General features: G+C 37.6%; 1 protein-coding gene across 8 annotated transcripts in view; it reads right to left on the bottom strand.

Moving 5' to 3' along the window:
• Window positions 1-455: 455 nt before the first annotated feature.
• The window catches only part of PCNX1 (pecanex 1), a gene marked incomplete at its 5' end in the record, with an annotated part of 89,637 nt that continues 64,153 nt past the window's right edge, over window positions 456-25,939 (bottom strand). For all 8 annotated transcript variants that reach the window (XM_083864265.1, XM_083864267.1, XM_083864268.1 and 5 more), the window contains 15 exons: window positions 456-5,984; window positions 9,430-9,570; window positions 10,947-11,383; window positions 12,431-12,672; window positions 14,341-14,615; window positions 15,003-15,233; window positions 16,914-17,064; window positions 18,283-18,383; window positions 19,749-19,979; window positions 20,944-21,197; window positions 21,584-21,799; window positions 22,588-22,646; window positions 23,700-23,829; window positions 24,428-24,536; window positions 24,923-25,100. In XM_083864265.1, coding sequence (XP_083720391.1) covers window positions 5,844-5,984; window positions 9,430-9,570; window positions 10,947-11,383; window positions 12,431-12,672; window positions 14,341-14,615; window positions 15,003-15,233; window positions 16,914-17,064; window positions 18,283-18,383; window positions 19,749-19,979; window positions 20,944-21,197; window positions 21,584-21,799; window positions 22,588-22,646; window positions 23,700-23,829; window positions 24,428-24,536; window positions 24,923-25,100 — 2,896 coding nt within the window. In that variant the 3' untranslated portion in view covers window positions 456-5,843. The remainder of the gene's footprint in view (window positions 5,985-9,429; window positions 9,571-10,946; window positions 11,384-12,430; window positions 12,673-14,340; window positions 14,616-15,002; window positions 15,234-16,913; window positions 17,065-18,282; window positions 18,384-19,748; window positions 19,980-20,943; window positions 21,198-21,583; window positions 21,800-22,587; window positions 22,647-23,699; window positions 23,830-24,427; window positions 24,537-24,922; window positions 25,101-25,939) is intronic.

Genomic DNA, 25,939 nt, shown 5'->3' with positions numbered 1-25,939 from the left:
TGTTGCTCTTGGTTATCAGATCAAGGATGGCAGAAAATTAAAAATTACTGATTAAACCATGCTAGGTAAGCTATTTCCCAGCAAAGTATAATGAATGAAAAATTAATAAGCACAAAGAAGACAGTACAAGACTGTTCTGGGCTTTGAAAAACATTCAAGAGAGGGAAATCACTGATACAGATAATCCTGCAACAAAGACAAAACATTTTAAGAAGAGAGGGCATGTGGCACTTACTTATACAAAAGCATGAAAACAGGGATGATGCTGGCAGTAAAATAGGAATAGCTGAGGTTATTCTTTGCATAGCTACGAAAGACAAGTTTTAAACAAGAGAATTCTTCATTAAAGGATGATTTGAGTAAACTTAAAACAGCCTTTATAGGGAATCTGGGAGAATGATATCTTAAGAGAATGTAATTGTGCAATAAATGACAACAAGTGAAAAAAGGTTTTTTTATTTCTCAGTGTTTCTCCACTGTCAATACTGTCCTTTTGCTGCAACACGTTGCAAAAAAACTCTCTGCCTTTTCCATTTTAAACAGCTACAATATTTACAGGCTGTTTCCAATAACACACGCAGACACATACACACTCACAGACACGCAGGTACATATATCCCTATCCCTGGCAAGGTAACCGTTTGCTGGTAGAGGCAATATATATTTTCATTGTCCATTAAAAACCAAAGCCATCCTCTTGTTTATGCTCTACTCCCCTCTCTCCCTAACCAGCAGCTACTGTCCAGCTTTCAGGGGCATCTGTGTAAGTTACATATCCAGCTATTTGATTGCCATCTTTCAAAGTTGTGGCCTAAGTGCACTGGGCTTATCTATTCAAACTGTACATACCAGAAGTCATAAAAATTGCTCATATTCAAATGTTCATGACCAAGTGATGTAGGTATACTCCCAAGATCTTTTGGGGCAGCCATCTTAATCACCTTTTTAGAAATATGCGTATCATGCTGGGATGAAACAAGTCACATGCTTTACTTTGCCTTCCACCAAGGTGTTATGTACCCACTTTTTTACTAAGGCACCAGGAATTACCAGTATAATTTCTGAAAGAGTCCAGTGCCACTGTATGTACTGCATTAGAATATCAAATAGCAAGCCAGACAAGAAAATAATAGATGCCTATATAATAGGTATAAAATTCCTTAATAAAATTAAGTACATAAAACCTGTGGTGGTACAACCCCAAATCCAATATAAGTTGAATAATATTGTTAATGGTAAGAAATGCAATTTATCCAGCTCCATTTTGTGAATGGAGAGTTCTGTAATTGAGAAAGGTCTTTAAAGCAGTGTCTTTGTTATCTATGCTCCTAGATTGCACGATGGTGTGTGCATTATCAGACAAAGCTGAATCAATCATAAGGCATCTCTTCCCCCCCGTTGCCCAAATTCAAACCTTTATGGACCTGTGTCACACAAGTCTTCATCTGTCATCTCACCAGTCATCCAGGCTTCTCAAAGAGTTCTTCAGTTCCCAAAGGCATTGTGACCATGGGATGAGGAACGACTGGTGACAACTGCACTCTGGACCAGAAAGCTGGCATCACCACTCTGAAACATGCCAAATGTCCCAGGCAAAGTGGCTGTAAGACCATTCAGCCTACATGGAATTATCTCAAGAAATCATCATCACCACCATCATCTTCCCCAAACTCTGAAACCACTTCACACCTGCTGGACCATGAGAGAGATCCCCAAAATCCAGCACTAGTATCATCCACCTGAAGTAGCACAGAAGTCTAGGTGTCATCAGTGGTGTCATATACACAGTTCTAGATTTTTGGGTTTTTTAATCAGAACATTTTAAAAGATTTCATGGTGAAGTGAAATGGGAAAAAGTTTTAAAATATCATGTAATAGCCATTTTTACTAATGAACATTATCTGATTAATGGGGTTTTCAAGCCCTTTTCTGCAAGTGAGTGTTTTAGGGAGAACTCCTTACCATATGTACACATAGATACCACCTCCAAAGAAATCAGAGGAAAAATAGATTGGGACCTACCTGGAAGCTACAACAGTAGGACTTAACTGGAATGTTCTTATGGCAAAAGAACATCACAATGGAAGGGGGACAGAGTAAAAGCAAACATCTGTAAGTGTTCTTTTCAAGAAAGTCTACAAAGATCTAAAAAAATCTGCTCTATGGTAAGGTTCAATTTAGACTGACAGGACTAATATGAAAATACCCATCTTTCCCACCCTTATAACAGGAGAAAAATATTACACACCAAGACAAAGCCCAAGAAAATAAAACAAAAGATGGAATAATTTCCATCTAGAACAGAGGTTTCCACAGACAGGTCTACCCTGTGGGGAAGTGTGCCCACATGGCCAAGAAGGCCAAAGGCATCCTGGCCTGTGTAGCCAGCAGGACCAGGGCAGTGACTGTCCCCCTGTACTGGGCACTGGTGAAGCCCCACTTTGAGTGCTGTGTCCTCTGCTGGAACTCTCAGTTTAGGAAGGACACTGAGATGTCTGGATGAATCCAGACAAGGACAACAAGGCTGGTGAAGGGTCTGGAGCACAAATCCTATGACGAGGCTGAGGGAGCTGGGGTTGTGCAGCCTGGAGGAGGTTCAGGGGAAACCTTATCACTCTCCACAACTCCCTGAAGGGAGGGTGTAGCCAGGTGGGGATTGGTCTCTTCTCCCAGGTAACCAGCACCAGGACAAGAGGACCCAGTCTTCAGCTGTGCCAGGGGAAGTTTAGGCTGGACATTAGGAAGAAATTATTCACAGAAAGAGTGACTGGGCACTGGAATGGGCTGCCCAGGGAGGTGGTGGAGTCACCATCCCTGGAGGTATTTAAGAAAAGACTGGATGTGGCACTTCGTACCATAGTCTAGTAGTTGAAAAGGTGATGTTCAGCCATAGGTTGGACTTTATGATCTCAAAGGTCTTTTTTAACCTAGTTAATTCTGTGTGATTCTGAGTTAGAAGAAAAACATTTTTGTCACTTGCATGCTGGAAACCAAAGACAAACTACAAACCAATATACAATCATATGAATCTTAATGAGTTCAGGAAAAATGTTAAAGAGTTAATTTTCCAAAGCCTTATAGAAGAACGAAATTTCAGCTAGGTGGCTTCTGTTGAGCAGATCTGGAATAGGTATAAGCACTATGTGAATGGCTTCACAACAGATGTTAGCAGAGTATCTGAAAGGAAGTGTTAACCTGTTAGCTGTCCACATTAAAATCCATCTCTTTAAGGCAGCACACCAAAAGCCTTATGTTTTATAAAAAATAAAAATATTCACCAATCCTCTCTGCCCTTAAAAAAAGTCTCTCTTCCCCTCTCTGCTGTTTTCCAATCTAATTCTAGGCAGATACACATATGTGCTAAAATTTCCATATTAACAAGCAATTAACTCCTATCATGTCTTTTACCAGCAATGGACATTGTCCCTACCTTGCCCTGAAGAGAGAGAGATTGTTCAGCTAGGGTTAACATACTGAAACTTGTTTCAGTCAGCTTTAAAAAAAAAAGGGGAAAAAACCCCTAAGCTGTATATTTTGGTTTTCAGTCATTTGTTTACCTCAAGGCTTCAGTACAAGGAAAAAAAAAAACCCAAGCTGGTGCAATTAATGTCAAATAGGGGCAAGCTTCTCCCTTTCAAATGAAGCAATTTTCCTAGCAATATATAAAACCTTCAAGGTTAATTAATTAAAGGAGTATTTACCTAAAGGGAAGGACATAGAATAAAACCTTAATTAAAAGGCCTTTGATTCAAAACTTACACATTTTCTTCATTCCTGATAGCAGCATTACCAGACCGCTACAGAAATTTCATCTACTGTAATACATTTTCACATATGCAGGAGATTAATTCAACTAGTCTATAATGTGATACATATGATAAATAATTTTGCTGTTCCACAGTTTCAAGGCTGGCAGATCTGTGCATTTATACCATGATTAAATGGGACTGTGTATGAATAAAGTGAATAGTAATATACAACTTTTAGATGCACAGCATTTTGAGGACAAGTTTGCATAGTCTATGATGCAAGCAAGGTCCCAGTATCATTTACTGGGAACAGTAACTGGAACTGAGTAGCTACCAGGCACACAGACTCACCCTTTCATGGCTAGATGGCATACAGTGACTTGAGCTGGAATACCAGTGTTTCTTAGGTAGCTGTTTCTTCCTTTTTTCTTATCCCGTGTAATTTCACTCTTACATTAGGTACATAATGGACAATGTTTCTCTGATGTCAGAGAATTGATTATAATAACCTCTGTGGTATATCAGAAGTCTCTCCTAGTTACAACACATATAAAGAAGTGGAGGTGACTCGGAAGAAGATGGCTGCTCCCAAAAGCTAGAACTGTATGCAAATTCCCCACAGAGTCCTATATAATTACAGGTAGAAACAGGAAACAATCACAACAGGTACATTTCTTTCTTACGGATTAAGAAAAGTGAGTCATAGGAACTGCAAGTCAAGAACAAACCAGTTTCCCTCTCACACTCCCATGATAGTTCTGAGTTACTTGTTTCCCTGAATACACACTTTTAAAAAAATACAATAAAACCTAGGATATGTAACACATGAATAATTCAACTTCACAGTTATAAATACTCAAATTACACTTACATAGAATATATAATCACAGAAAATAAAATTCAAGTCATAGAAAAGAATGAAGACTAAAGGGAAAGAAAAGGCAAGGTGGTAAAAGTGATACAAGTTTAGGGCTGTGCCTTCTATAAAAGATCACTAAAAGCAGAAGTCAAGTTTTGTTGGATTCTTTTCTCATTTTGTTTGGGGAGTTGTTGCTGTTTCTTCTTTTATAATTGGATAGAATTAAAAAAACCTTCAAGCATCGATTAAGTAATCATGGACCTGCACCTCCCACTACAAAACTAAAACCACCGTGTTTGCCAGAGAAGAGCCAGTGAAACAACACAGCCAGCTCTGGGTGTAAAGAAGCAAAGAACCCATGGCTAGTGAAGGGAAGACAGATAGAAAGTCATATTGAGGCCCACTTTAAAGCTAGACGTGTTGTACAGGCTTGAGGTACCACTGCTACCACAGTACAGTCTGATGTAGTACAGGGATACTCAGGTGCTTTTCTACACATTTGTTATTTTACCATTTATTGTGAAGAGGATGCAGCAAATGCACTTGTACGAAATACAGAACATAGAACCAAACCCATGGCACAGCCCTTACCATCAACATGTATATGGAGAGGGAGGGGATTAATCCCAAAGGCAATTTAAATAATGGTATTTTATATACTTATATTTATATATATAAATAAATGTTCTCAGCAATCTCAGGGTTGTTTTTAGTGCATTGCTGTAAAAAAATTAGTGCAGTTCTCATTAATGTTTAGCTCATAAGGAATAAGAATCTATACATCTGTTCAGTCTCTTCTTGCCACACCTGAAACCCTTACACTGTTTCACCAAACTGAAGGTTTGTAGTCAATTTCATTAAAATAAGGTGGATGAATTCCACACACTCTGTGACAAGACATGGCAATTTTTGGCAAAACAATTAGAAAAATATGAGGTGCTCTGATCTTAGAACCGAAAAGTTTGTTGATTTAAAGCATTACGCAATGCATAACAAAATTTATAAACAAAAGATATGTCTCAACAAATCTATCCTTCATGCAAGTGTTTCTTCAGCAGCTAACAACTTAAAAAATTTCTTACACTTGTTTATTTGGGGAAAGGGACTTAGACAAATCTGTGTTTCAAGTCCTTTCCTACAACCGGACCAAAGTTTCATGTCCTGGGAGCTGCTTCTTCTGGACCCTTCTCTCTTCTGAACCATTGGAGAAGGGGAAGTTTCAGTCTCAAAGAGATTTACACTTCAGCCCCAAGTTCAAGGACTCCAGTTTCAACAACAGCAACATATTTATCTTCAATTTGAACCAGCAGGATTGTTTTGTCTATATGTGACCGACTACTTGGATCTCTGCTGCAAGGCACCCAGCGGTGAATCACCTGGAGGGAAAAAAAACACACCAAAGTATAATAAAATGTAAGCTCCACAGGGAGAACCATCATATCAAAGTTATGGCTGATAACTCAAGACCCTCACAGGGCCAAAGGAGCAAAAATACAGGTGCTATACTGACTTAGTTGCCCATTTTTCAATGACAGCATCCCCACAGGTAAGTGGCACATTGAAGTCTTGCTGAAGATCTGCAGCTTAAAATCATATTTAGGTCTTTTACAAGCATGGGAGCAGCCAGTCTGCTCTAGATTTGAGTAGAAACAAACAACTTGACCCAAATCAGAATCAAACAGTTCAACCAAAGTGAGTAGCAACTGAAAAAAGTGCCCACATAGAGATCTGGGATATTTTGATGTTTGATTTGTAGTAATCTCAAAATACCTCAGTGTTGTACAGCACAGACCACAGTTTACAAGGAGTCAGGTGTAAACTACTGTCTCTTGCAAGTTAAAGCTCTTGCCCTGATTTTGTTACCTATGCACTGTGAATTCAAGTTGATCTTCTAAATCAAGTTATTCAAAGACAATTTTAAATTTAAAATATTACAAAGAAGAAGGAGTTTAGAAACAGTGCTACAAATTCTTGTACCATACTCTCTTGGATTTACAAAATTCAAGTACTTTGATCCACTACTTCCAAGGATCCTGACTGATACTGCCTACCAGGCGATCCCTTTTCATACCTTGTCTGTCTTCGTTCATCTGCCTCCTTAAAAACACACCCTTAACTTCTGGGTACCCCAAAGGAACCATAAGGATGCTCCATTAACATGGGTATAATTATCATCAGCTTCATAGTAATAGAATTATCTAAAATTTTCTAACTTTTTCTAACTGTGGTAAAAGAACCCTTAATTCAAGACAAAGTAAGTCAAAAAGCAAGTATAGCTAATTTTTACAAATTCCACAGCAGTAAAGTTTTCAAGAGTCCTAAAGATATAAAGGGAAAAAAAAGTCAGAAAACCACAATATTCCAAGATCAAATCCAAGAGACTCAATCTTCATAATAAACAGCTGGCAATTTCTCTTAACACTGGTGAAGGACATTTAGCTTTGTCCATTGCATGAGATCTATATTGCATAGATACAGGGAGAGCATTTCAGCCAGGGAAAGTACAGCATCTTTAGTTCCTCTTTGATGCAACAGTATGATATTTAAGTGTCTGTTCAAGTCTGACTTCAAAGTGTGTCCATATAAATTTAAGCTCCTATATGAAATGAGACCAGGAACATCTTGTCCCCAGACACAATAAAAAGTTTTCCAATGAACTTCCAAGTACTACATCCTTGTTGTTCAATTTCAGACTGGTGCCTTCGAGATAGCTACAGGCGTCAATATCACGGCTCTTTAAAAACTGTATATGCAAAGAGTTGTACACAGATTGAAACTCGTCACTGCCGTATCCCCACACTCAGTTTTACCATCTCTTCTATCACGACTGGCATTTATTTGGTACATGCAAAATGTTGTCACTAGATAGTCAGGAGGTGGTAAGAATCTCTTGGAGGAAAAGGGTTCTTCTATGCCCCAGTATCATGTATCATAGAAAGATAATGCTGGGCATACCCTCTCAAAACCTAGAAAAAGTAGCTACATTCCAAAGAGGACTGCTAAATGTAATTTCCCTGAAGAAACATTATAATGTCTTTCTGTCTTATATACACATTGCACTACATACTTAGCAAGATAAAAAGCTAAGTTAAGAAAAATGCTTTTTTCTAAATAACTGCAAAGTTTTAAACTACTGAGTGCTGAAGTCCATACTGAGAGCAGACATAAGGTAAACTGCTTAATAAGCAGCAACTCAGCAGGTAAGAATCATTTCTGCCTATCTGCAGAAAGGACCAGAGCCACAGGATCAGAAAGGGAAGACTGTCCTAAGAGCTTTACTGCTACTAGTATGCTTAACCACAGGCAGCTGAAGCTGGCAGTGGAAACGATGTCATCAAGCTAAATCCTTTCCTCCTAATCACACACAGGATAATCTGGTGCTTCCCCCCTTTCTTGTTAGGTTAAAAGATGCTCTTCTAAAAAAACACAACTGCCTATATGCTGTACCAAAAAATAGACAAGAAGCATTCAGAACAACAGCTTACTCTGACTTTTAAATCCTCTTGTTTTAATCTTCCTAATACCATCAATCACTGTACATGTCAGCATACTGCAGTTCACAAAATGCACTCACAAACTCCTGAAAAAAAATTGTCCAGTGATACCAAGCAAGAGGACATGTTTCAGTATAACCCTTTACATTCACCATCTTTACCACATTCTTGATCTGCAACAGTATGTCTAAATCCAACATAACTGCGAATGTTTACAACAGCATTCTACTTACAGGTGCTACCTACAACATAATCTTACTGTCCTAAGAGTTGACTGTCAACTCTGGTAGATTCCTTCCATGAATAATTGTGTTTCAAAGCCTTTTTCTTCATGTAGATGCAACAGCAAGGCAGATACAGTGTACACTGTGTTACTGGCATATCTCCATTTCTTACCTCAAGTTTGCACATATATCCACAGTGATGTGGACTTTCAAATGGCAAAATCTATCCCTAAAAGCAATTTATAAACAACACCTCTAACAGAGGTAAACAGTCAAAGAATTTTCTTCAAAACTGCTCTATTCCAAATGAAAATATAGCTGTATTGATGAACAAATGCAGACACAGTGTCAGTGACTCTTCCCTCTATCACGGAAAGAATACTGGAGCATCTGTACAGACATCAAGATCTTAAAAAAGTACATCTCCGTAAAAATCAAAAAGCTTCGAAGACCACACTGGGTTTTTTGCTTATAAAAGGAGACTAATTGGGAAATAAGTTTTCTAGCCAATTCAGTGAATTTTTGTAAACTGCAGATGTAACATCCCTAGGGAAAAGAGATGGAATTTCAAGTCATGGGCTTTCACAAGTTTTAGTTAGAACAGACTTCCTTCTTAAAGGAAAGTAAACACCTATCATGTATCTATTACATAATAAAGAGACATCTAAAGACAAACTTATTTGGCTCTATTTTGATCAGAATAACTTAAAACCAGCTACTGTTAATTTTTCAGTTAAGAACTTGTTAGTAAATTGATCTTCTTTATTTGTTCAGGGATTGACAGTTTAAAGAAAGGAAAATGAATGTTAGATGAATGAGAGCAATGCCTGAGAGATCATGACAAGCTGAAAGAAGGCAAGAAAGGAGTGGTGGCTGACAACATTTGAAAAATCATCCTGCATCTTTTGCACAGAGTTGCAGAAATATCTTTACCTCAAATTAGGATTCTAGACCTGCTTTTCCAGCAATAGTTACTTTGAGGACAGCTGCTGATCTAATTTACCTACTACATCGATCTTTGCATTGACATACAGGCAGACTGCCACAGAATCAAGACACTGCCTTTTTTAAGGTTAGCTTGCCAACTTCCAAGCAAAACTTACATGGCCTTCCATGCCTTCCTGAGGACTCCAGTCTTTCCAGCTGTTTCTTCCAGCTTTTAGCCGTATCACCTCATCTGGCCACTGCAGCTCTTTCCTTTTTGACACGTTGATCCCTTCCAGTACTTGACTGGGATCCATTAACTATAAGTAGGAATTGAGTTTTGACTGTTAGTTCAGCCAAAATTTAAAAGAAACAGATAAACTGTAATCTTTTGTGTAATTCCAGATAACTGACTTTAACCCACTGAAATCGATTTCTGACCAATTTCAAGGTTGGAAACTTGAGCTCCAGGCTCTCCAAGCCCAAACAGCACTGAATTTGGAAATGATGCTGTGGTATCAGACACAGCTAACAATATGCCAGTTCATTGAAGCAACAGCTCTGCTTCCCTTCCCCACTTCTTTCAGTTCTACTAGCTCATGGCAGGGTTGCGGAGCTGGCACAACAAAAGCATTGGCAGGCACAGTCTAGTAGCAGGGAAACGTTAAGAGATGATGAGCTGTTAAAATCGGCTCATTACTTCTCACAGAATATCTAAAACAACTTGGAGAATTCATAGTTAGGCAGAAGTATTTATCTACTAGCATGGTTAGTTGAGATCCACCTTGTGTTTTGAAGTAAACTGGCCTTTCCTCAGGGCAAACAGGAGAAAACTCCTGAAAAATTCTTCTTATTTTAAGGACAGAGAGAACTCCATAATGTTCACTATCCAAGGGCACATATCCACTTTATCCTCCTTAGACAGAGGAATTAGTAAGCAGCTTTATAAAAGGGCCCTTGCCTGCAAACAAAAGCTACTAAGCACAGACCTGAAAAATTAATTTAACTTTGCCCATTATGATGCAATTTACTAAGGATTACTCTAAACTGAGGTGGTATCAGCAATGAAATCATGTTTTTTATAGTCTATTGTCTTAAAAACACTTCTTGAGGTTTCCCACAAGTATAATGCCAAAGACATGTATGTAGGGCCAATAAAAGCTAAGAAAGCAAGAATACACATTCCTGGATTTACAAAACAAGTAAGGCTGCCATGATTAACTTCGTCAATAATTCACATTCGTGAAATGTTTGCTGTTCAGTAAGCCCCGAAGTAGATATAATCAAAGAATAAATACGTATGAAAGTGAAAGCAAGTATTGTTACACTTACTTTTGTGGAAAATCTACTTGGCTTCAAAGAAAAAAATCTTTCTACTCTGCAAATGAAGCTGTTTAGCTTTACATGCTGTAATGTATAAAAGGTAAACTAAATACAAAGTGGAACTGAGTTCCACTGACATTCTCAGAGCTGCACTACAGCAAAACATAAATAATGTAAACAAGGAACACACAGGAAGGCTGCTTGTTCAGAAAATCTTTTCGTTACATTAATTCTCCAAACATAACTGCACAAAAACTGTATACCAGATATTCCAGAATGTGTATTTGTAAGCAGCGATTTCAACAACACAGAAAGGAACAACTAATAAAAGCACATGGAAACATAAGTTAGCTTGTTCTTCTAGACTATTCACCTGGATTCTGTAAATAACGTCATCCTTTTTGGCTTGCATTTGATTTGCAGGGCTTGCATTGCCACCTGACTGAGTTTCAGCTGCATTACTCCCTCCTTCTGTCCCTAGAAAGCCCACAAGGGCATGCTGTTTACAGGCTGGGATGCTTTGGCTGGAGCTGCTAGAAGAGGGCAGTCCATGCTGCACGCTGACCCCAGTCTGGCCAGTAGGTTCCATTTGGTTGACCATAGATAGGCGGGACTGGATGGATGATGGGAGGTTACGAAGGGAGATCTGACTGGTGGAAGAGCGCCGGCAAGGCACAAAGCCTGTCGCGGATGTGCGGAGAGATGAATGACGGCTGCCGTAGCAATAGGATGAATGGCTAGCTACTGAGGCACGGGCAGGGGAATGTCTGACAAGGCTGGACTGCACAGAGTGAGAGCTGTGACTGGTGCCTAAAAGTAAAAGATACAGAATCAGGAAAGTTTGATAAAGCCTCCCACACGCAATAGAACGCCAACACACAAACGTGCACAGATATACAAAATTGATTGGTCTAACCAACATCATTGGAAGCAAATGTATTGCAGAAGATCTCTGCTGCATCTCACATAGCAGAACATTTCAATACATTCCATTCATCTTATCCCACAATTTCACATTCTGTTCAATTCACAATCCCTATCAGACAAGTACCTTGCACTTTATGCATTAACAAAAATTTCTTTCTTAATACTAGCACTTCAGTTTACTGTACTTAAGGCAATAAGAGATGTACAAATGTCCATGTTTCAAAATACTGACATTCTTTCTTAATATGCTTGATTACATATTCAAAGTTTGGGTCAGAAAATTTGTTAGAACAAAAGCTATTTTAAAACAAGTTCAAATTTAATACGTTTAAAGTTCAAAACAGAAATTGCAGTTCATGAGCATTGGTGTAATTGCTTTTCCTATACTAAATATTTGCCGATACCTCTCCTCAGCTGATAGATCTACTTATGTTCATTCAACTACATATAGCTATAGTTTCTTTGTGAGTAATGGCAATGTTTGAAAGACTTTCTCAGCTTTAGTGTTTGTTGCCTCCTTAGCTACAGATCACTACGGACCCTTGGATAGATTCAGCTAGAATACTGTGCAAATAAGAGAACTTGTTTCACTGTATAAATAAGAAATATAAACATTCCCCAAAAATGATGAGTTCAGCATTTGCAAGCAACACAACAGAAGTGAAAAGATTCAGTCTGTAGAAACCTGTTATAAAAAGTTATTTCATCTATTTTGTCAGCACAACTATACTGCTATTTATGAGATCTGTTTGGGAACCTTGTATTGCATAAAACAATAGTAGTTTGAGATTACTCCAGCAGCTCTTAACACAACATAAAATCACATCACTTTTGTTTGCTTTTTCTTTTAACTCAGGCCAAAGAGCTGAAAGGCCTGTTCTGGCTATAAGACTGAACTTGTATGAAGTTGTTTCTTTGTTTTAACTTTACCCAGAGTGGAGGGATGAGTTGGTGGATGAGCTGCAGGAAAAGTTGTGGGATGAGCTGCAACAGGAGGGTGCTGTACTGCTCCAGGTCCCTGCCCTGTAGGTGCATTCCCTCCTCCTTGTGACATGCTGCTCTGTGACTCGTTGATAGTTGCATTGTTACTTGTGCAAGAAGTTCCACCTCCAGCATCTGAATCTTCAATATTTCCACCACTATTGCAGCCAGCTCCACAGCCTTTCCTTAGTCTGGAAACATAATGCAAATGATACATTAAGGCACAACTCCTAATCATTAGGATTCCTATGAAATGCTTCATGACAAGCAAAAGGCTTTACTCAGCACAATCCACAGCACTTCCTAAAATCAATTAAAACTTGACTTTATTTTCCCAGAATATGCTTTGCAAATATAAACACTGCTTTCTAAGACACTGCAATTATCTTCATGACAGCTATTCAATAACAGTTATTTATAGCAAGTCAAATGCTCATAGAATTTAGCTTTTTTAAAAATTATGTCACCTCTGAAGTATAATAAAGTGATAAAATTCCAACTCAAACGCTCATAAAACATCCTGGTTATTTTTGAACAGTTTAGTAAAACTTATGCTACTTAGCACACTAGTCATGTGTAACTGTTACAGGGCAAAATCTTTGTCTACACAAACTAGCAAGAAAAGAATGTTTGCTGGATTTTTAATGTATTTGGTTTCTGTTATCTTCAATAATACACTCACAATTGTTTGAAGCACATACTGAACATTCAGACAGTAGGTTAGCCACTATTTTCCCATATACATAACCACACAGTTTCTTCATCACACTGTTTACACTAATGAACTTCAAATGGATGCAAAAACCACACCACGTTTTCTCGTCCCTTCAATTCCTACTTCTTATTTTTCTTTTCTGTCACAGTCAAGTAGACTGAGCATTCCTTTCCATTTTTTTTGTCCCAAGACATAGAATCCTGAAGCATAAAAAACCTTGGATTCAAATAGTGTTGGGTGTCATGCTTTCACCTGCTATTTTATCAAGTTGGACAAGTGGATGGTAATAGGAGACAAGCACAGACTGCATTAAATGTGGCATTTTTGGCACTCTGGGTGAAGCAGTATGTTCTGTTCTGATACGCTGTAGATGTCTAAGATAAATACAACCAACAGAACAGCTACAGGACTGTTCAGACCATGGCACCAACTCCTGGAACTACTAAGAACTGGGATGCACATTTCTGAATGCCACACAGCTACCACTGTTGCTTTTGCAGCCACAATCAGAGGGCCAAAAGTGCAGTAAAAGTTCTCACAGCCTATAAAACATAGCACAGCAAGAGTTTGTACTGGATTACCCAGGGGTCATGTAGAAAAATAGTTTTATCATTCCAGTTCTGAAGCTAACATACAGCATTATGTAACATATAAGCACTTGTGAGATTTAGAACAGCTAAAGCTTGCATAACTATGTATGAGCATGCCCTAAAACATTAATATAGGCACTTTCATGCTAAATATCTGCCAGACAGGAGCCCTACCAAACAGTCCTTGTTCTGTAACGATGGTACTATAGACTGCAAAAGCCATCATACTGAAAAATACCATACAGAAGTTGCATTGTCTCTCATTATCAGACCTAACATTAGATTTGAAGTTGCAGTTCCTGCATCTAGACCTTGTCCTCTTTTCTCTGAGCTCTCATTTACATAGTTTGTGGTGTATTACTCAGCCTTGCAGATTAATCCTGTACCAAACCAGTTGCCATATGTTACTGACGTGCCTAAAATAAAAGTCAAGATTTATTTATTTTCATGTGACTGAATATTATAAATTATGCTGTGTTGGGCCTGTGCAAGACTAGTTAATGGAACATGAAAGCATGAACATATACTAATGATAATCCCTTTCCTCAGCTCACCTGTGCCATGTAGACACTATGAAGTTTCTGATGTTTCCTAAGCTGATGGCTCCCCCAAGAATGTCCTTTAGCTGTTCATGACTATCTGAATAGGAAGTAGTCAAAGGTGAGACATAGATTGGGTAGCCAATTGGCTGGTCACAAGAGGAGTTGATCATGTTCCTCAGAGCTTGTTTAGCATTTTGGATGCTTCCTCTTTCTGGATTACGATTACGCAGGAAGACAAGCTCCTGTTGTTGTCCTGCCCACAGGCCACGTACACACTCCTTATTGACCTGCAAAAACCAAGGAGAGAGGCTGTGTCACAAAGGGAAGCACTGAGAGCATGGAGAGCGTGTAGTGACTGCTGTGTTACACCAAAGCCTTCATGTGCACATCCAGTATTGCATTGCAGAACTGCCAGCACTCATATGCAGTTTTTACAGACTGAACTTAGGGACACAGGCTGCAACAGTGAGGATAAACAAATCTAAGAATGGGATGAGAAATAACATTTTAAATGAGAAAGAAGTGATATTCTGATACAATACTTGCACTGTATGAGAAGAACCAGCCCTATAAATAACAAAACAGTACAAATTTCAGTAGAAGCAGCCATTTGGTGTAGTTATTAAAATACACTCCAACTTGCTGTCACCTTGTGAAATGTGCACAACACTTACCTTAATGACCCTGAAACTGAGATAGCGTTTATTGAGCATAATGATTTTATACTCATTGGTGCCATCATCCATGACATGCCGCAGAGCGAGAAGGGACGGGGAATTGGAGAGAACTGCGCTCCGCCAGGCAGGGTCCCCTTCATGTGCTATTACCAGATTTTCTTCATGGGTTGTTATAGCTTCATAAAGGACAGAAGGATCATCATATTCATCTGGAGAAGTGAAGTGATCCTGTTTCCAATAACACATGTTCAATAAGGTATGATTAACATTTCAGACGAACTACATAAAAATAGAACATTTCACACCTCAAACTTTTGAAATTATCAGTGCATTACACAAATTAGCTATCAAAAGTATCAAATACCTACTTTAGAACACTGTTTAAGATGACGTCTTTTACAACAGATTGGCTCTGTTTGCTTGTTTTTGCTTCTCTTTTAACTTAAAAGCCAACATGATTGGAAGAACCTGCCTATCACTGATTCGAGTAAATTTCTAGGTGAATTTTACACTAGATTTATATCTAGTTATACTGTTGGCAGAAGCTTTTTAGTTTTAGCTTCTCTTACTCATAAGCTTCCAACCGTAAAACACGTTTCAGTAAAGCACTGATCATTCAATGAGACTGTACTATATGAAAATAGCAATAAGAAGAAAAACAGTATTTTCTATTAAAAAGTTGACATTAATACTTGATGACACAGTATCAAAGTTTTTCAGCATCAGGTACTATCAAGACAACTTACATTACTGCCAGTCAAATAAAAACACAAAAACTACAAGTTCAATTCAGTATTGGGTAACATTACTTTCTAGTTAAAAAAGGACTGTAGTTAATAGCTAAATTTCCTAACTGACTGAAGCCTGGCCATGTTCATGCACTGCAAATGAATAAAATAATCTTTCATAGATTAACAGAATAATGTTCAGAACATTTTTTTTTTTTATTGTTAGTGTGATCTGGTTTTCTCTCACTTTTCATGCTCTGACTTCAATCAAACCCATTCTGCACAGTAATCCTCTGAGAACACTTAGAGAGTTGCTGAAGTGGTACTTCTATAGATTTCAACAATGATTTGGTAATTATTCTGCTTTGCTACATGTACTTCTAACACACACATTCTCCTAAATTCAGAAAGTTTGTGTCATATGAATGAATTAATTCAATCACTGCTAGTTTTGGGGAACTCCAGACTGCAATGAAGACCAAAAAAAAAAAGATCTTTAATAATAATTTTTAAACTGCAACTAAGATTTGTTTACTTATTATGATTTTCAAGCAATATATTCTTCCTGAGTACCAACACTTTTATCCCCTCAGAGTGCTTCTCACTAAGTACATGTTTTCTTGTACTTGATGAGTTAAAACACACACTGGACAGAATTTAAGATTGTTCATCTTCACCTGCACTTCACTACAAAGACAAACTCTAATTTCAGCTTATGAAAAACCAACCTTCTCATTCTCACCTGAAACCTGTGATTACAACACTTCAAAGTAAGAAGAACAAGAAAAACAACTCCCACTGGAGGAGAGGACTTTGAATGCATAACCTTTTAAACCAATTACATATGTGTAGGGAGGGAAGAGAGAGGGAAAACATTGGAGAAGGTGTTCATAAGGGAGCTCTCTAGATTGGTATGAAACACAGCTTGACATGTTCTCTGATTTACAGTTAATGTAATTTTCAAGCTCTGAGCATAAACAGCATTCCCTCTGTATCACCTTCCACAAAAGCTGTAATAAATCAGAGGACAAGAGATGATACTCCATCTTTTACAATTGTCCATTTCTATCATAGTCCTTTTATTCTCATCCTCTTTTTCCTTTCTCCTAGCCACAAATTTTTAAAAGAACAAATAAACAGAAATAAAAAACTGGACACATCTTTCTGTGTAATCTCTCACTTGATGTAGCTTCAGTGACATCCGTATTCCAGGAACCACTACTTTCCTCAGTAATTCCATGTCAGCAAAGATCCACTCATCTCTAATTGAAGATATCCGGAAGTCACCCTTAAATAGGGCATGCAAACCATACAAGAAGGATTCCAGGTTACTATTAAGGGAGGAAAAAAATTAAAACCCAAATATTAACAGAAGTACAAACATATCCACAGTTATCATCACTGAAAAGAAACTACTGAGCTGCACAGAAAGGCACACAATTCTTCCCTACCAAGGTAAGGTAGGGGAAAGGTAAGACAGGGAAAAGATGTGTGTGCAAAAAAATTTGGTACATCAGGTGTCTACCTGCACTGAACAGGTAATGAATGAACCATACATGCAACAGACTATTTACATGGACTAAAGCAAATAAATATCACGAGGAGCGCCTGATTTCATTCTGAAGACTTTTAAAGGCAAAACTTCTCAGGGTATGTAACACAACAGACCAGTTAAAGAGGGTATGCAGCAACTCCAGTTGTCCATGCTTTAGTACAAAATAAAAACCTTGTCGACTTTTCATGCTTAGAAGGCACTGATTTCAATTACTAAGCCAACTTAAGAGTGAAAAATCAAATATGCTTTGAGTAATCTTGCAACTCCATATATGTAACACCTTCAAGAGGCAACTGGCTGGTATTTAGAATAATTAATCAACAGTTGCCCCGAAATTGAAGTAGAACAGGTTTTATAGTCAGCATCCAGCTGACTAATAACTTACACATCTAATTATGTGCTTCTTTTTAAGCCATCACCTTGTGATTTCCTGAACCTTATAGCTGTATTTTACATTTGCTTTCTAAAATTGAGGCTGTCAATCGGCAAGAAAGTTGCCATATGACAACAGAATTGAGATGAAGATTGGAAGAAACACAACTGCTTGCCCCAGAGCCAGCTAAACTGTTTAACTTACCACAATAGTCTCATCTAACATCCACCAAGACATATCAGTTTTTCATTTCAAGAAACTTTCCTCTTTTCCCCTTACTTCCACATAGAACATCTAGTTGGTGCAGGAAATAGAGCTTACTTCTAGAACCCAATCAGTTCTAAATTGGTTATAACCACTCCTTACCCATATCAGAACTCCCATCTTGAATTAGATTAATAAAGCAATATGCTTAGTTGCAAATTCTCCCTCATTTGCTTTTCTTTAGTTACATTTCACTGTCTGTTGTAATGAAGACAAGTTACACAGCAAATCTGCCCAGTTTAAGGAAAGATGACATCAATTATCTATTTCTTCTTTGAGAAGATATTTGTCTAAAACCTAATGTAAGAACTCAGGGATTTTGAGGATAGGAAGCTTACAGCAACAACATTTTATTACCTTGACATATGATGTGAAGCTGTTCCCAGTGCTCTCCGCCCCAGAACACACAGCCCATAACACAAAGTCACTAGGGGCGAGTCTTTACTTGAATCCAGCGGCTTGTAATAACAACAGAAAAAATAATGAGTTAGGTGAATGGAATAACGAAATGGCCACTGAAAAAGGTTCTGCCAGAAGGAGTTAAACAACCCAAACATAGCAGTTCTCAAGTGTGTGTATGTACCTATCACAGCAGCCACTCTTATAAAAAAAATCTGATTTGAAGTGTGAGCAAGAGTTTTACAGGTACCTAAGAATACTTGTAAAGGTACACACGCATATATTATTATTTGAAATAAGACAAATTGTAAGCTAAACAGATGCATGCTACACTCTCCATGGTGTGTATCTTGCAGGCAAACTGCTGATTAGCTAAATTATGGGGTTTAGACAATAATATTTTCAGTGAATATAATACAGTGGCTTGTCACTGTTAGGAATATTTAAGCCTGATTTACCTGACAACTTCCCTGGACTACAGCTTTAGTCAAGGTGTTAGTTAGGGCAGACTTGCCCTCATTTCAAAGCCAGTAGTATAGCCAGGGTATATAACACCCTAGCAGATGGCATCATTCAATTAAGTGATTAAATCTGACTTTCAATACACACACAAAATATTTCATGTTCATTTCTTGGAGGGAAATAGTTTTCTTTGGCTGTTGTTTGTCCTTTGACCACAGGACACTGAATCTTACCCCTGTTAAAACAGGCTTATCTGATCTTCAACATCCAAAGCAAAACTGAACCCTTAAGTCCCCGACCCCTCACTAAACACATAAATTCCCATTATATTCCTGTCCCTTTAATCTCAATCAATTTCTGCTTATTCTCAAAGGCAACACTAATTTGACACAGTTATTTTGTAAACAGTAGAAAGTCAAGGCATTCCTCTACAAACATACTAACACTCCTATTTAAAAGATGGAAGGATTGTGGAAAGAAGAAAAGGTTGAATGTAGGATGATTGTTTTCACAAGCCAGTGAAAATTCCAGTGGTCCAAAGGAATGGTATAATGTGACCACTGAGAAAGAATGAGTGAGTCTGATAAGCTGGAAACAGGTATCTTGGGTTTTAGGGATTTTTGTTTTGGTGTTTTTTTTGTTTAAGTCAGGGTTGATTTGTGAACACTGATATTTAAGTACAAAACATCAATTCTGCAGACATATCCTTCTGCATGAAGATAAATGTCTAAGATTCAACTGGTTGATTTAAGCTGGCAAATAAAACTCATTAATGAGCTGGTTAAACCATACATTATATAGACAATCTATTAAATTCCCATCTCAAAACTGGAAGATCAAAACTATTTCAATCAAAACACTTTAATTTTAAAAATCAGCATTAAACGTATCTGTAAGTCAAACCAACAAGGAAAAAAGTGACACCATCCTAGAACAGTGAATGGCTTTTCTCAAATATTTACCTTTTCTCTTCGAGAGCAGCAATATTCTATCCAGTTCAAATAGATCATACAGAAGCTCTCTCGTGAGATCCCTGCCAGACGGTGGTCATAATCCTCATCAATATTGGGGTTAAATGTTGGGTCTACATCCACGTAATTGCGGTCTGTGCACAGCCGCAGTCCTTCCTGCATTGTCTCGTTAGCTAACCACTCCTCTAGCTTGGGGGACGTTGTGACATAATAGATGATTCCCTGAAACAGCAGCAATATAAAAATATGAGTCAATATTGCAATTAAAAAAACCCTTAGCCAGCAATCTCAATTGTTTCAACTTATTTGCATTATTTTTGTGAAAATGAATAAAACTGATACACAGCAGCATTTATATCACAGCTACAACAGATTTGCAGAGAAAACACAATACAGGTGGTGTGGTGGTGTATAGGAGTATTTTTCAAAGACTGTCAAGATTTCTGAAGCCTAAACCGAAGCAATACGGAAAGGAAAGAAGGATGGGATAGGATCCTCACTGTAATTTTTGCAGAAAACCAACACATAGAACTTTTTATTTCATTAACATGGAGGCTTAGATACCAGATGTTTAAAGAATTATAAATAAAAAAACCCTAATACATGAAACAGTTTAATACCTCTGTGCTAGGGAACACAGCTTATATGCATGTGTGAATAAGTATCTTGGAAATCTTTTAACCTGAACATTTTCAGCTCTCAAAGAGAGTAGCTTGTGAAAGATCTCAATTAGTACCCTGATTATCTGAAAGGATCTGAGGCCTACAGCTGTCTTAAAACTGGAGGAGAGGGCTTATTTCTTTTTTAAGAACCAAAGATAGGTTTGGACAGCTTATGAAGACCAAAGTAGCTTGGCTTTCTCTAAAGAAACAGACTAACCACCTTTTCTTTTACAACAGAGCTATTGTATTTGGGTAACAGTTTTAAAGTTTCTATTCCAGCTTCAGCTAGGAGGTGTCCTCTCTCTGATCTGGAGTACAGGGTCATTGTCCTTCTCATGCACCAGACTAGTGAGTCATGCTCAGTACAACAAACTCTGTCCTCCTTTGCAGAAGGTGTTCATACATCTATAATTATCACCTCATCCTATGATCCCCATGTGACAGACATGAGTTCAAGACATTGAGCAGGTCCCAGGTGTAGCCCAGCCAGCCTCCCCCCACAGGAGCACTGAGCCAAACCGCACCTTCACGTAGTAAGTGGTGAGAATTTTCCGGAGATCAAAGACTTGAAGCATGGAAGCTGCACTGTTGTCAGTGATGCTGTAACCCTCCAGAACGTACTTTGTTACAAGCACTTCCCAAGCCAGCCAACGCTGCCCAAAGGCAGCATTAAAGGAAAGCATGTGAGGAAGGTGGCCTGGTTCACAGCAACAGAAACCTTCATCTTCCTCTACCCCTTCAGTGATGGCCTCTACTTCACGCTGCTGACAGTAAGTTCCTTAGGAGAAAACAGAGGAAAGAACAAAGTGTTGAATGCCTTATGATTGCTTTAATGTGAACTTGTGTTTAGAAGACTTTAAAATTCAACCTATTTCCAATTAAATTCTTTTAACAATAAGTGAACTATCCACCAAAAAACACAAAATATTTATGTAGCTTAAGTTATCACTCCAAGATCCCATTTTAGTTAGGTTTCTCTAACAAGTAGCCGTGTTGCACTAAAATGGAAAGAGGGACTCAGCATCAAGTGACAGGAGCATCAAGAGGCCTTGCAGTCCATTGTCAAAGGAATTTATTACCAGGATAGAACTGAAAATAACTTCAGTTTCCAAAGCAGAAGCCTACTTTTTAGTGCAGACAGCTAAGGACATCTAAGACACTCACCTCTGAATTCAAGCCCCCTCAGCTGGAAGGTGACCAAGCCATTTCCTATCTCTATAAGGTGTACTAGTGCATTGAGGTAGTCAGAGGCTAGGATGAAGCAGTCCCCAGTACTGTAGTTTCCCCAGCGACCCAACAACAAGTCTCCACATAAGCTGTGCTGAAGGGAACGAGTTAAATGCTCATAGAAGATGGAATTCAGGTTGTTATCATCTGAACCTACAAGGAAGATTGGATTTAGGTTACCTGAAACTGCAGAAAAACCTCAAGCTAGAACGTCAATTATTACTCCACATTGAATCCTATCTTTTCTTAACCACAGCCCTGTTTCAAGGTCATACTCTACACCCCTGCTTCCCCTTTTCTACAGGACAACTACTCCAAATGAATGGCAAGTGACACTTGTATTTTGAACAAGCTTTTTCTTAGTCACTCCTCCATTTTCCAAATTATTCCTTCAGTTCCACTCATGCATCTCCCATCAACCTATTCAAGATAATAAAGTGCAAAATCAAATGAACACAGATATATCTCAGTGGTGTCTTTTGTACTGGTCTCATTATCATGACATTGAGACACTCTCAAATAATACTTGGTCCCTTTTAAATATCTCAAGAATAAAAAGCAAAACAGTTCAATGGCTGCTACAATTATAAATAAAAAGGTAAAGCAGGAGCACAAATGTAAGAGTGAAATCAAAAAGCTTACAGGAGAGTCTAAAGAATAAAGCAAGAGAGATGATGGAAAGAAACTAAGAGGAGACAGTGACAGATGTTGGGCATGGTTGGACAAGAATTACAGGGCAAATTGATCATGAATACTATAAAATTTCAATAAAAGCCATTTACATTTGAAAAAAAAAAAAAAACATTATAAGAAAACTCATCTTCAGGAAAAAAAAAAAAAAGAAACCCACCAACCCATTTCCCAAATGCCCCTCTCCCCCTTAAAAAACCAACCCCCAAAAAACTCCAAATCAGCTACTGAAATCAAGCTAGGAGGGCTACCTGGATTCCTATCCAGCTGCGAAGCCAGTCTAGTATTTGAATGATCCACACGTTTTGTGCTGAAAATAATAAAATAAAGCCCATTTAATACAAAATATATTACTGTAAGAATATGTAAGGAAAGAAACTACTAATATAGTGTTAAATATTCCCAGCAAAATAGATTCAAAAGGTTACTCTAAAATAATTTTAGATGCTTATTTGCTGCTCTTCTCATATGTAAAAGTATTTTTTGTATATGATAGTATTATCATGCCTAATAAAGTTTGTTCACAGTAAATAGCCACAGAATAATCTTGCACTTTAGATAAAAGTGCATATGTTTTCTTAGGTATCATAAAGGTTTAGATGTGAGAAAAAATTCAGACCAATTAAATTAGCACAGCTAACATTTCAGTAGACTTTAGTGAAAGATTAATTTTCAGACAGTTCTTTCCATTGGCTGAAATTACAACCATAATGCTTTAATCTAAGATTTGGAACATTGCATTTTAATTGTTCTAGTGTTAGAAGGGAAATAAGAAATACCGGAAATATCCATTCAACTTGCCCTATGCTGTTTATACAGTATTTTATTGGTCTGATATACTTTCAGCAACAGGGAGCTTAAGAGAAGTAAAAAGAAACATAATCTGACCTGAAGATTCTTTTACTACTGATCCCACTTTCAACAAAAAAAAAACTTCCTTTGAAAGATTTTTGTTTCGAGTTTAGCCAGTTTTGCTGTGAGCAAAACAATAACCAACACAGGTAAAATACACCTATGAACTGTTCCCCAAAACCTTTTTACACATAAACTCACTTTTAGATTAAAATTGCATTTCACAATATCATAAATTCCATGTTTAAAAACACCAGGATGGCATACCTCTAAGCAGAAATTACTTAAGCAGCTGAAGCAAATGATCCTAGTGTAAAAAACAGCTGCTACAGTATTTCAGAAACAAGTTCAGGGAAAACTTTCAGTGCTTTATACTAGTTTTCTCTGAGGGAAAAAATAGCAGAAATTCTCAAGTTAAAAAAACCAAACAAACAAAACCCCCAAACTAACATTTCAGACATATCTTGTCTATTAAAAACAAAATTTTTTAAAACTTTATTATTTCACCTACTTGTAGTCTCTTTCCCAGAATTTGACAGGCCTGGCATATGAAGTGATGAATATTGCACTTCCCAGAAAAGGATTCAGTGGAGTAGAGAAGAAAGCTGACACAGCTGCTTGTACAAACAACATGGCAGAATCTTTAGGATAAGAGAATTAAGGAAAACAAAGCAACAACTACTTTTTTTTTTAGCTTCTGTAATGGTGATCAATACAGACAGCAACAGCAACGAAGAGCAAAACAATATCTCTAAGAATTTCTGTGCAGCAAAGATGTTTGCAGTATTTCCAGCAATAAGGGGATTCTTTGTGTTTTTAAAAACAGAAATAGATGGAAATTTGGCACTAAACATGACAGTCCCAAAAACTCTGCTGAACATACTAACTCAACACTCCATTCAAACCAGCCTACAGAAGTTTAAAATGCAAAACTCAAGGACTAAAACCATAATTAGTGACTCCTGTAAAAGGGAATGACTATCAAAAGAACAGTTGTGTGACTTTCAGAATTACTTCTGGTCCATGTTTCTTTTAAGTCAGGATGCTATTCCTACCATTACTGTATAATTCATAGCATTGTAACAAGGCAGGAAGTGTGCACAGCTACTCTGTAAATACTCACTAGACAAATCTGTTCGTTCAGCAGTTTTAGCCCGTAACACAGAATCCATTATAATGCAGTACTCAGAAATTATAAATACACGACTTCAGGAGAAACTTTGCATTTTCAAAGGATACGTGGCACAGCAAAGGGCTGGGCAAAAGCATGGAAGGCAGACCCCCATGTGATCTGCCAGGGAGCAATGTAGGTATATACAAATCTCAATTTATAAAAGAGTTCCCAAAGCTAGAGAGGGGAAAAAAGAAAGAAAATTCAGTATTTTGATTAACAGTCAACATGTTCTGCATCCTGAGGAATTTACTGGTCATCCTAGAGTTCTTATTGATCTATCAGAAGCTTTGAGACTTAGAAAAAATATGTAATTATAAAAGCAAGTAACATAAGATGCACTTCATTGTTCTACATAGAAACTCAGGAGACGTTTAGAAAGTTACGTGTGGTTTCTCGAGCCAACATAAATGCTTCAGGAAGGAGAAGTCTTAGTTACCTTACAGCATATCTATTACAGTACAAAAGACTGAGAATCTGCAAGATTACCTATCAGATACGACTATCCATCTGTTTCCCCTTTTGGATGAACTGAAACACTTAAAAATAGAGTTAATAGTTACCTTGCTGAAGAGTATGGACATGAAGAAGAGATCTAGCAGCATGGTCTCAGTAAAACTTTTGTAATCAAAAGTAAAGAAGAGCACTGTGAAAATAACAGTGACATACTGGCATGTTGGGCTACTGAATGATGAACGCAGTAACTTCAAGCCAGCTATTGTGATCATTAAAGCACCCAACCTGTGTAAGGAAGTCATACAAAACAGTTATTACCTGTTATCTGAAAGGGGTTTAAAGACCACTTAAGTTGTACTGTCATGCAATACCAATCTCTTCCAACTTTGATTTGGGTTTGCTTTTGGAATTTGGGGTGGAGGGAATGTTAATGACCTGCTCGTTTTTTAAAGACAACTTCAGATTATTTTAAAAAATGTTACTATCTAAATCTTTTCATTAGTACTCTCAACCAATCAATATTCAAGAATTAGCATTATTTCTAATTGTGCCACTAAAAAAGAAATAAAAAAAGATTAGAGATTAAATATCCTTGTAGAGTGAAGAGAAACTTGGTCTTTAATTTAGTTTATGAATACTAAAATGCAAAAAAGATAGATTAATCATCAAGAGAATGTTAATGAACACTGGATTATCATTTCCTGCATGACTATACTGCTCTAATTTCTATTGAGGTAATTGCAGTTTTTTCAGACATAGCAACTGACACATCAAAGGGTTATTAAAAAAAGAAGTTCAAGTAACATAATAGCAATATTTCTCCCAAAGGTCTCATAGTGACTGTGATAATGAACCCAAAGCAAGAACTTACTAGATGCAGGGATTAAAGCTAAGAAAGCCAAAAAAGCCACACACCACCCCACAAAATAAATCTAACAACCTGCCCCCAAAATATTTTGTTTCTTTTCAATATTTATACTCTCTTTTGTTCTAAATGAAGAGAACTTCAAATCCAAAAAAGACACCTGGTTACTGGTTCTTGGAGGCAAAAAATGCAGGGCCTATTATTGAGCTATCATTTGCTGAGACCATCAGATACACTGCTCAAGGGATTGTAACTAAGA

Source organism: Zosterops lateralis, assembly GCF_965231275.1.
Source record: "Zosterops lateralis genome assembly, chromosome: 6".
NCBI lineage: Eukaryota > Metazoa > Chordata > Aves > Passeriformes > Zosteropidae > Zosterops > Zosterops lateralis.
Note: the sequence above shows the minus strand (reverse complement) of the source record. Positions and strands in the feature narration are given on the sequence as shown.